We start from the raw sequence: 12,458 nt of genomic DNA, 5'->3' as shown, positions 1-12,458 counted from the left end.
TCATCTGGTGCATTATGAAAGAAGTGCCTGTTGATATTGCTCGCATCATAGCCAATGAGATGAAGGCTGTGGCTTTGAAAGTTGCCACAGGTGCTAAGAAGGTGGCATTGTTCTACCCGGGTTTGATTATGGGATTGCTTAAGGCTAATGGAGTGCCCATTTCTGGACCCTATGATGAAGATATTGAAGGGGCCATTACTGACACTCATATTCGCACCTGGGAGAAATCAGAGCAGAGGGCAGCCCAATACCATTTCTCTGATGATGAAGGTGGCCCATCTGAGGGTGCTGGTTCTTTTGATTTTTCAGGTTTGCAGACCTTTATGCTGGAGCAGCAGATGCATAACCAGTACGTGAGGGACCAGAACAGCTTCTTAATGGATCAGAATGAGGCAATTTGGAGGAGCAACATGGGCATACACCAGGACCTCTACAATGCTCACATGCATCCGGGAAATGCTGAGTACCCGGTTATGACTCCTGAGCAGTACCAGGCTTATGTTCATTGGCCTGAGGGCAGGCCAAATCCTTATGTGGGGGTGGCTGATGCTGTTGATGATGAGGCGACACCTGATGATGCTGGAGTTGTGGGTGATGATGATGTGTACCAGGATCTTGATATGGATGATGCTAGAGAGGATGATCAGTGATATTTTGGGTTTTTAGTGATGTTTTTCTTTTTGCTTTCTAACTCTTTGTTTTTATTTCATGTTGGAACAGTTGTTTATTTGGTTGTATTTTGTACTCTTCAAGCATTGTGGTTTTAGTGCTTGATTTGTTACTTTGTTACTTTATATTTGGTTTAATAACTTAGCTTTTTGGTTTAATAACTTATGCTTTGGATGAATTTTTTTTGTTTACATCTTGCTTGTGTCTCTCAAAAGAAAATTGCTCATGAACAATAAATTTTAAAGTGCTCCATGGAGCCATGTTTGAGCAAAAGCAGGTGAGTGATAATGATATTACTTGTGAGAAAGCGTAAGGCCAAGGTATTGGTTTCCTGTTATTCTAGGTTTTTAATAAGAATTTGAAACTTGTACGTACTTTGCACAAAATATATATCATGTAAGTCTTTTCATAAACATAAATATCTTTGAACCACTTAGTACTTAACCTAAATGTGAGGTAGCTTCAATCTGTTGTATATATGTTGGAGACCGATAATCATCGTCTAACTTGTTTTAGTTATGTTAAATCTGATAATTATTTTGAATTGTTTGAAAGCATGGAAAGGATCAAGGCACTTTTTGAATTGAGAGTAACCTACTTGACCACATAAAGCCTACCTGTGAGAAGAGCGAGTATCCGATACCCCAATCTGAGCCAAATGAATCAAGTCCTCAAACATGAACTGTCAATATTCATAAGCACAATGCTTGTTGAATTTGCCTGAAATTTTTCAAAATAGTTAATAGTTCATGGTTGAATCTTATAGGACTTTGATAATTTTACTTTGTTGAACCCTTAACCTTTTTGTACTTTGTCCCTTGCCTTAGGATAGGGGAACATTCAATTAGAGTTTTGTTGTATTCAAGTTGGGGAGGAAAAGGAGGCATTATATGTTAAGTTATGGTGAAGTTGTAAAATAACCTGACAACATTGAATCAAAGAAAAAAAAAATTGTAAAAAGAAAAGAAAAGAAAAGAAAAAGAAAGAGAAAAATCAAAAATAGAATAAGTTGTCAAGGTTATAAGTTTGATTGTTAATCACCAAAGGTTTTAATTCTTGGTAGGGAAGTATATGGATTTCAAGTTGTGATACAAAAAAAATGTTCCTCTTTGATAGGCTTTCTGATCAATTGTCCCACATATGACATTTCTTTTGTAGCCCGGCCAAGTTATAACCCTTGCAAGACCTTTTGATCCATGCTTTTATGCTTTTTGAGACAATATTTGGATGGACACCTAACTTAAATAGGATGTTAGCATGATTGTTGGATGTGTGTTCATTACCTCATTCATTGTTATCATTATATTGCATTTACTTTCAAAGAAGTGTGTTAGGTGTGGTTCATAGATAGATATGTTTATGTTTTGAAGTTTATGATGTATAGTTTGTGCTTAGGACATTTTTCGCATTCTTAGTTTGAACCTAGAGTAGCGGAGGACTTCATGCTTGTCCACGCGTTCATATTTGAATCACCATTGTTTATTTTTGTTTTGAATTGTTTGACACCATGTTGAAAACCTTGTCCAAAGCCTTGTTAGTTTCCTTTTTAATTGATTTGTTTGAGGACAAACAAAAAGCCAAGTTGGGGAGAGTTTGATAAGTGTTTAAAAGTGATATATTTCATATGGGAGTTTAGGCATTTTAGTGACTTGTTTTGCAAGATTCTTTATGGAAAACTCCAATTATTGTGTAAATATGTCATTTATGCTTTTGAGCCTTATTCTACCCTTTTTGTGCAGGAAAATACAAGCAAGGAGCAAGAAACGTCAAAGTTCAAGGTCCCACGCTATTAGCGTGTCCTACGCTATTAGCGTGATGAAGAAATGGCCAAGGTCAGAGAGATACGCCATAAGCGTACCTGGAGCGTAGCAGACCATGAAGAATTACGCTATTGGCGTAATATACGCTATTAGCGTAAATACTCCAGAGAGCTACGCTAATGGCGTGGCTGGAGCGTAGCAGCAGGGCAAGGCCAACGTGGCACACTCCTATTGGCCAGATTATAGGCCGCCTTACCACGCTATTAGCGTGAGTTGCGCTATTAGCGCAGGTGCAAAAACACAGGCCATTTAAATAGCATTTTTACCTCTCTTTTAGGTATTCACTATTCCATTGAGATTTTCATACATTCTAGAGAGACGTTAGAGCTATTTCAAAGAGAGAAACACAAAGCAATTGGTTTAGGAGTAGATTCAATTCAAGATCGCTTTGGACACGAAGGATCTTGACATGGAATCTTCATCTTTCTTCATCTCTTGCATAGTTTACATGTCTATGTGTAGCTATCATCTACTTGTAGTATTGAGGTAATCAAACAAGCTATTATGTAATCTTTTGATCTTTTAATGTATAAGGTTCTAGCTTAATGATTCAATATTGTTGTTATTCTTATGTTTAATGCTTTCAAAGAGATTCAAGATGATTTGGACACGAACTCTTGAATCTAGAACTAGAATAACAAACTATCTTAAGTTATATCACTCTTGACAAGTTTGTAAACCTTTGATAATTGCTTTTAATCAAGAATTTAATGCTTTCGGATACTTAATCAGGCTGGACACGGTCGATTAAGTTATCCGATCGACTTTGTTATTGTTTAAGGGATTTGGACATGAATGTTTAAACGATAATTTAGAAATAATGATATCGCTTTGGACACGAAGGATGTTGTAGAAATGATTGTGATAATATTGGTTATAAAGCTAGAGTCTGTTAATCGATCAAGAGATTGCTGCTGTTATGCTTGCTCGTTATCTTATACCGCAAGCGAAATAGTTCGATCTCATCTCGTTTTTACTTTTATGTCGTTTAGGAACATAGTTTTACAAACAAACAATTTATATCCAAACCCTTAATGTGAACTATTGTGAAAATGCTTATGATATACGCAACTCCCTGTGGAGACGATATTAAAATACTTACTTTGTTTGATGAAAAATTACTACATCAAGGTATCATTTCCTCTTTTGAATCTATTTTTAATTGTTTTTTTTTGGGGATGTGAGGAGGTTAGGAAAATTTCTTGGATTAACTGGGACACTATTTGTTCCAAAGAAGAGAACGGAGGTTTGGGGGTGCGGAGGATAAGGGAGTTTAATTTGGCATTACTTGCTAAATGGTGTTGGCGGATGAGGGTTGATAATAGGAGTTTGTGGTATAGAGTTTTAGCATCTCGATACGGGGAGGTAGGAGGAATAATCGCCGAGGAGGGGCGATTTAACTCTGTTTGGTGGAATAATTTGATTAATATTAAAAATGGGGCTGGTGTGGGAGGTGGTCGATGATTTGATACTAATGTTGGGCGGGAGGTAAGAGATGGTACACAAACTTTATTTTGGTGGGATCCTTGGATTGATGGTATGGTTTTAAAAAATAGTTTTAGCCGCCTTTTTGATCTTGCTACTAACAAAATGGCTACGGTGGCTGAAATGTATTCGCTTGGGTGGGGGGAGGAGGGCGAAGCTTGGAAGTGGCGGCGTCGCTTGTTAGCTTGGGAGGAGGAGAAAGTGCGGGAGTGTTGTTATTTTTTATCTAATTTTATTTTGCAGCCTACTCATTCTGACAGGTGGATTTGGCATTTACATGCATCCAACAAATATAATGTTACAAGTGCTTATAACCACTTGTTGTCATCAACAAACAACAATTTGATAGCTGATCACATAACTGAAATTTGGAATAAGGAAGTGCCTTTAAAAGTCAGTCTCTTTGCTTGGCGTCTGATGCGTAATAGGTTGCCAACAACAGACAATTTAGTTAAAAAAACAAATTTTACAACCAAATGCTCAACTTTGAGTGGGTGGATGTGGCATGATGGAAGACGCAAAACACTTGTTCTTCTCTAGTGATTTTTTTGGTAAACTGTGGTATGGTATTTCTCACTGGCTCAAGTACCACATAGTGTTTCCTGAACATGTGTCAGATCATTTGTATCAATTTGGCACCTTAGGCGGGTTTTCCAAAAGCAACCGCTCAACTTTTAATCTCATATGGCTTTCTTGTGTGTGGGTAATTTGGATAGAAAGAAACGCCCGGGTCTTTCATCAAAAAGAGGTCCCGTTACATCAATTACTAGATAAAATTAAACTTCAATCATACTGGTGGCTGAAAGCGAACCGTCCTAGCTTTGCTTTTTCCTATCATTTGTGGTGGTTGAACCCTTTACCTTGTCTGGGTATTTATCTGTAATGGGGGGTTTTGTCATTTGATCTTGTTATTTTGTTACCCTTTGTTATGTGGTTGTAATTTGATACTCTTTCAGTTGGGGTTTTTGCACTTCTTGTGCTGAAATTTCCAGTCTACAGTAATTTATTTTATTTTAGCTTCTTCAAAAAAAAATCATGTTAAAAAATGTGGTTGAATCACTAGAGTAGACGGTTAATTCAATTCACAACTAAAATTATGGTTAACTAAGCTACATGAAATTTAACCACAATTTTCAACGTAAGTTGAATTAAATATATATCCAACTGAATTAACTATATTTTTGTATATGATTAACCACGTGTCGCAGGTGTGTGTAAAAGGGGTGTCCATGAAACATTTTTCTATATAAATCACTAAGCTGCTTGTATTTCAAAACCAAAGCAATTTTTCCTGTTTAGCTGCATGATGGAGCCTACCTTGAATGTTTCGCTTCCATTAGTGTTGCTAATTATTACTCCTTTTCTTTTACTCCCTCTCCAAGCCAAAGATGAAACCTCCACCTACATAGTCCACATGGACAAATCTCTCATGCCTCAAGTTTTCACAAGCCATCATAATTGGTATGAATCCACCCTTCATTCCACAACAACACAAAGTGATGATCATGTTCATTCATCAAAGAAATTGGTGTACACTTACAATCATGCCATGCATGGTTTCAGTGCAGTCTTATCACCAAATGAGTTAGACAACGTCAAAAAATCTCATGGTTTTGTCACAGCTTACCCTGACAGAACAGCAACAATAGACACAACACACACTTTTGAGTTTCTTTCATTGGACCCTTCCAAAGGGTTATGGAATGCATCAAATTTAGGAGAAAATGTTATTGTTGGTGTTATTGACTCTGGTGTTTGGCCTGAAAGTGAAAGCTTTAAAGACGATGGCATGTCGAAAAACATTCCAACAAAATGGAAAGGAAAATGTCAAGCAGGACAAGATTTCAACACTTCTATGTGTAACTTGAAGCTAATTGGAGCTAGATATTTTAACAAAGGTGTGATTGCATCAAAACCAAATGTCAAAATCAGTATGAACTCAGCTAGAGACACACAAGGACATGGCAGTCACACATCATCAACGGCAGCCGGAAACTATGTCAACGATGCGTCTTTCTTTGGTTATGCAAAAGGTGTGGCTAGAGGTATTGCACCAAAAGCTAGAATTGCAATGTATAAAGTACTTTGGGACGAAGGTCGTCTAGCTTCTGATGTTCTTGCAGGAATGGAACAAGCTATTGATGATAATGTTGATGTTATCTCAATCTCATTAGGTTTTAATAGTGTTCCACTTTATGAAGATCCAGTTGCAATAGCTTCATTTGCAGCAATGGAAAAAAATGTGGTTGTTTCATCTTCTGCTGGAAATGAAGGTCCACATCTTAGTACTTTACACAATGGAATCCCTTGGGTTATAACCGTTGCGGCTGGTACAATCGATCGCACATTTGGTAGTTTGAAACTGGGAAGTGGTGAAACTATTGTTGGTTGGACTTTGTTTCCTGCTACTAATGCTATAGTAGAAAATCTTCAACTTGTTTACAACAAAACTTTATCATCGTGCAATTCATATAGTCTTTTAAGTGGAGCTGCAACAAGAGGGATTATTGTTTGTGATGAATTGGAATCAGTTTCAGTTATTAGCCAAATCAATTCTATTAATTCAGCAGGTGTAGTTGGTGCTGTTTTTATATCAGAAGATCCAAAACTGCTTGAAACAGGAACAGTTTTTTCTCCAAGTATTGTTATTAGTCCAAAAGATAAAAAAGCACTTATCAAGTACATAAAAAGTGTTGAATTTCCAACTGCTAGCATCAATTTTCGACAAACATTTGTTGGAACAAAGCCAGCACCAGCTGCTGCTTATTACAGTTCAAGAGGTCCATCAAAAAGCTATCCAAGAATCTTAAAGCCTGACATTATGGCACCTGGTTCCAATGTTCTAGCTGCTTTTGCTCCGACTATATCATCGGCTAGAATCGGAACAAACATTTTTTTATCGAATAATTACAATTTACTTTCAGGTACATCAATGTCATGTCCTCATGTATCAGGCGTTGCGGCTTTGTTAAAGGCCGCAAAGCCTGATTGGAGTTCGGCTGCTATAAGATCAGCAATAGTTACAACAGCTAATCCATTTGATAACACGCAAAATCCGATTATGGATAATGGTAATCCATCTCAATTCGCTTCGCCTCTTGCTATGGGAGCTGGTCAGATTGATCCTAACAAAGCATTGGATCCTGGTTTAATATATGATGCTACACCACAAGACTATGTTAATCTCCTATGTGATTTTGGTTATACACATAGTCAAATATTGACTATTACAAGATCGAAAAAATATAATTGCGATAACCCTTCGTCCGATCTTAATTATCCTTCTTTTATTGCTTTGTATGCTAACAAAACAAGGTCAATTGAGCAGAAGTTTGTGAGGACTGTGACAAATGTTGGAGATGGTGCTGCCAGTTACAATGTGAAGGTGACAAAACCAAAGGGTTGTGTTGTTACTGTGGTTCCTGAGAAGCTATCATTTAGTGTTAAGAATGAGAAACAAAGTTACTCTCTTGTTGTAAAGTATAAGAGGAAGAATAAGAAGGAATTAAATGTGTTATTTGGTGACATTGTTTGGGTTGAACAAGGTGGTGGTGCACATAATGTTAGGAGTCCTATTGTAGTAGCACCAAGTGCATTTGTATGAGTGTTGTTCAAGTTTTTAGTTTTTTCTTCTAACCATCATTTTGTAGTGTACCCCTTTTTGGGACTACAAAAAATAACTAATAAAATTGATGGTTGTCTCATTCACAAGGATTGGTGCTAGTTGACAAAAACATTGGTATCAATGAATTGGATTGGTTGTTTTTATGCACAAAACATGGGTCTTGCCACTGGATCTTGTTTCCTTCGCTTATTATTTCTATGATGTCTTTTTTGGACAAACAAACTTATAAATATAGTATCATATCATTCATCATTCATAGTAGCTTGGTAAATACAATCCCAATATATGTAGTCACTCTAGGAAATATAGTTTAACCAATTCAATTTTCATACACTTTATGTTCAAAAATTTCCACTACCAATCCCAATATATTTCATGTGTAATTTTTAATAAATTAAAATTATAGTTAAAGTCAGACATTTCTAATAATCGAATTACTATAATTGATGTTTGGATGAATTTGAATGCCACAACAAATGGATTCACGCCCAATTGTAATTGTGGTGATGAAATCTGAAAAAAATTATGAGTGAATTGACAGGCTAGTAAAGAGATACTTAAAATCGATCAAATGAAATAAAAGTAGTACAAATTATGCAGGTCTTTCAAGTTTTTTATTTTTTTGAACTAAAATAAAATATCCAATCCAAAACACAAGTGTGTAAAACTCAAAGTACATTCATCAAACAAGAAAAAACACAAAGTTGATGGCCAAATTCCAACATGCGATGCAAAGTGCAGAACAGAAGCAACCAGTGAAGCTTGGGGTATCACATTGACATTGCATTGCAAGTTTGCAACCAGACCCTTTTTCTGTGGTAGGTGAAGGATTTCCAAACCCACGACTCTTGCAAATCATTTAATACACCAGCTAGCTACAACACACAGTTTTTGTCTCGCATGCAATCCATTATCTGCAAAAGTCCATAAACTATTGTCAATTTGACATTCACTGATTTAAATCTAATATAGTTTACTGATTTAAATCTAATATAGTTTATTAGTAAAAGGAAATGATTTTAAACTATAGTTAGTTGCCCATTTTAAACTCAATTTGATTACATAAGAGGGATGAATGCATTATCTACCGCCTATGAAACCCAGAAACATAGTATAACTGCAAGTACAATACGTACAGAGATACGTGAATTTTTTAAAATTTAAGATAACAAAAAATTTATAATAAAACTTGTAAACATGTAAAATACTTGAAAGAAATATACATTGATTACTCTTAGTTAATATATAATTATAAAGATCGCAATTTGCAAAATAATAATAATAATACCTCCGTCATTAATATAAGATCTTTTTGGGAAAAAATTGTCCCTTTTTAAAAGACTCTTTCGTTATTTTCAATTACATTAATTATTTCTTTACCAACATACCCTTATTTATTTTACATATTTTTCTTCGATCAACAATAAATATTATGTTGAAAATATAAACTAAATCTCTCTTAAAAGATATAATTGCAAAAACAATAGTAATTACAAACAAAATCAATACTATAATAAATTTTTTTAATTTCCGTGCTTTTGTCAAAATTAATACTATAATAATTTTTTTTTATTTCCGTGCTTTTATCAAAATAGAAAATATATATAATTTTCTTACAAATCATATTCTATTTTCATTCTTATATTACTTTGTCAGGATATCAACAATAACACAAACAATACATGCTCGAATGAAGGAAATAGAATGAAATATGAATAAACGGTTGATATTGAAAATATTTTAAATGCTAGAATTTTTATTTTTTTTAAGAAGCTAAACTAGCCCACTTAAATTGGTACCGGGAAAAATTGAACCTGAGACCTTGAGGAGGAGCATACTCCAGGGTCCCAAGCCAACACCATCAGACCAACCCAGGTGGGTTTAAATGCTAGAATTTATTTATTTATTATACAAACATAAACATTAAAGCATATAGATAAGAAAATCACTTCCTTATATTTTAAAAAAGACAATCTTCTAGACAATAATTGAATAAACCATCAATTTAATCTTCAAACAATTAATTCCACTTCAATTTAGTCCCTAAAGCATGTAAATATAATTAATTTGTAAAGTATATAAGTCCGTCAAATTATTCCTTGCAATTAAGATGTTCAGGACTATATTAGTTTAGGGATTTTTTTTTTTTGACCAAATATTAGTTTAGGGATTAAATTAGAGAGAAAGTGATAATTTATAGACTAAGTTGATGGCTCATTCAACAATAATTGATAATAAAAACAAGAGAAAATAAGTACCTTCAAATTTTGATTTTGATACCCATGAATTCCATTTAATCTTCTAGCTCGGGTGATTCAATAATAACTTGTTTGATGTGTGATATCTTGGACCAATCCTGTCCAACTTTTGTTTCGTATCTTCTACATAATTCAGGACAACCTTCAATTTTCAAATATTCAAGGTCTGGGAGGTGATGCACACCATCTGGGAGCGAAAGCAGTGTTGGACAATCTTGGATTGAAAGTGTTTTGAGATAAATCATAGTTGACAGCCACTCAGGAAGATCCTTGAGATGGTCACAATCAACAATTACCAAGGACTGTAATGTGTTTGCACATCCTTGCAGCCACTCAGGAAAAGCCATCAGTTTTGGCAAAGATTCGAGATACAATAACTTTAACCTTAACTTGGCAGTTTGGTTGTCATGGCCCATCGACAAATTCAACCTATAGCAGGCATCGATAGACAAACTCTCTAAGTTTGGAATGACATGAAGAGGCACTGACCTTAGACTCTTACAAGAACCAATCTCCAAAAATTTAAGACTAGGAAGTTCTTCTATTCCTTCAAACAATGACTCCAAGTTGTCACAATCAACAAGCGTTAATATTTCTAGAAAAGTCAATTTCGCAATCTCATTGTCTGGAAACTTAGATTGCAATGTGGTTATTTGTAGTTGTTGTAGACTGATTAAGTTTCCTATTCCATTGGGCAATTTTTGTAGCTTTATGCATCCACTGAGGTTCAAATTTATTAAATTTTGGAGTTTGCACACTGAATCAGGGAGGCTCTTGAGTTTTTCATTATCTTCAAGATTGAGATATCTCAAGTGTTTTAATTTACCAATGGAGCGAGGCAAGCTCTCATATCCAGAATTATTTATTTGCAAAACCCGCAAGCATGTGCACCTTGACACCAAAGTATTCAAGAAAGCTTCGTTGTTGACTCCGACAGGGAAAAGTATGGTTCTCAAACCTCTGGGAAGTGGAGTTTTTCCAAACAAATAATTTTTAGTAAATGACAAATGTAAGGCATTTTCAGATATATTGTCACTATGGGAGTTCAACAATTGAAACTCGTCTCTTGAAACATACATTGCAAGGTCATGCACTAGATCGTGCAATTTGAATTTGCAACCACTGCCATAGTCAATAAAATCTTGAAGAAAAGATCTTGACCGTAGCTCTTGTAAAAACTGATTGCCAATTTCTTTCAAAGTGCCACCCTGGTTTGGTGATTGAAGAAAACCAAGTGCCTCCCAGAGTACAATTGTATGAAAACTGTTGAAATGGAAGTCTTTTTCAAAGAGGGAGAAGCAAGCAAAACATTGTTTTAAATAAGAAGGTAATTGATCATAACTTAATTTGATAGCTGGTAAAATGTCCTCATCTTTTTGCGGTAAATTCCAAATCTCATTGTCCCTAACAGACTTCCACTTTTGTATATCAACTTCTAAGAACAGCGAACTCCCCAATGTCCTTAGGGCCAAAGGAAGCCCTCCACATTTAGGCACAATATCTTTTCCAATCTCCATTAGTTCAGGATGTTTTCTCTCTTCTCCCTCTTTAAAAGCCCATTTTACAAATACTGACAATGAGTCCTCTTTAGAAAGCCCTTGCAAATTGTAAGTGTAAGTGGCCATCATCTTAGCTACTGTGTCGCTACGTGAAGTCACTAGTACTTTACTTCCTTGAGCACCTGCTGGTATTAAACCCCTCAATTCTTCCCATTTGACACGATTCTCATTCCACACATCGTCCAATACAAGTAAGAACTTTTGACCAGCAAGTATGTTTCTAAGATGATTTTGCAGTTGCTCCAAACTAAAGTTTTTAATGTTCTCCTGATGATTTTGGTCAGGAGCAGATTCAATAATCTTAACAAGCAGATTCTTAACATCAAAATCATCTGAGACGCATATCCACATCTTTAATGGAAAAGAGTCAACTACACTATTATCATTAAACACAAGTTTTGCAAGTGTAGTCTTTCCCATACCTCCAAGTCCCACAATAGCAACAACAGATAGACTTTTATCATCACTATCATCGAATAAGAGCTCTACAATTTTCTGTTTATCTTGTTCCCTTCCTATCACATCAGAATCATTTACATGGGAATGAGTTTCCCGCCTTTGCACAACACGATCATCAATCTCTTTGATGTCAAGGCCAAATTTATCTCTAATTTTTGCAACCTTATCGAAGCTCTCTTTGATATGTTTGATACGATGCGCCATTTTAAGGCGGTAAACAAGAGGATTAGAACTTGATAAGAAACGGCGTACCTTCTTTCTCTTACTGCCGGAAGTATCGACGACTTGTTTCCGTAGTGCCTCGCACTGAAAATCGTCAATAACGTCTTCGGCTTTGGAGAAGATGCGCTTAATCTGTCTCATCCATTCACGAAGCTCCTGGTTTTGATGCTGCTTTTTCTCAGCATCCAGCAGCACTGCTTTGATGAATGAAATGGTGTCTCTAATTTCTTGCAAATCTTGGTAGACGCCCAGCGCAAGAGAAGCTTCTTTAACAGCACAAGAAGCTAGTTTCGCAATGAACGACTCTGCAAGGCCGAAGAGGAGCGATTCAGCCATGTTTTTAAATGTGAATGACGGATTT

At 35.7% G+C, this 12,458-nt stretch overlaps 1 protein-coding gene and 1 pseudogene across 2 annotated transcripts; one reads left to right on the top strand and one right to left on the bottom strand.

The window, feature by feature from the left end:
- Positions 1 to 5,143: 5,143 nt before the first annotated feature.
- Positions 5,144 to 7,751, top strand: LOC146956962 (subtilisin-like protease SBT3 pseudogene; annotated as a pseudogene). Its single transcript, XR_015021618.1, has one exon. The product of XR_015021618.1 is annotated as a subtilisin-like protease SBT3 pseudogene (transcript).
- A 394-nt stretch (positions 7,752 to 8,145) lies between these two features.
- On the bottom strand, positions 8,146 to 12,458 carry LOC146956961 (putative disease resistance protein RGA1). The gene is made up of 2 exons (XM_085733023.1): positions 9,858 to 12,458; positions 8,146 to 8,513 (listed from the first exon to the last, which is right to left on the bottom strand). Exon 1 carries the CDS (start codon positions 12,431 to 12,433, stop codon positions 9,893 to 9,895), a length of 2,541 nt encoding a protein of 846 aa, XP_085589149.1. The 5' UTR covers positions 12,434 to 12,458; the 3' UTR covers positions 8,146 to 8,513; positions 9,858 to 9,892.

Source organism: Medicago sativa, chromosome 1 (assembly GCF_051527215.1).
Source record: "Medicago sativa cultivar Bolivia chromosome 1, Bolivia_mono, whole genome shotgun sequence".
In the NCBI taxonomy this organism is placed as follows: Eukaryota; Viridiplantae; Streptophyta; class Magnoliopsida; order Fabales; family Fabaceae; genus Medicago; species Medicago sativa.
This window is presented reverse-complemented; position numbering and strand designations above follow the sequence as displayed.

Coding starts and splice junctions, on each gene's coding strand:
- LOC146956961 (XM_085733023.1), bottom strand. CDS start 12,433: ATGGCTGAATCGCTCCTCTTCGGCCTTGCAGAGTCGTTCATTGCGAAA.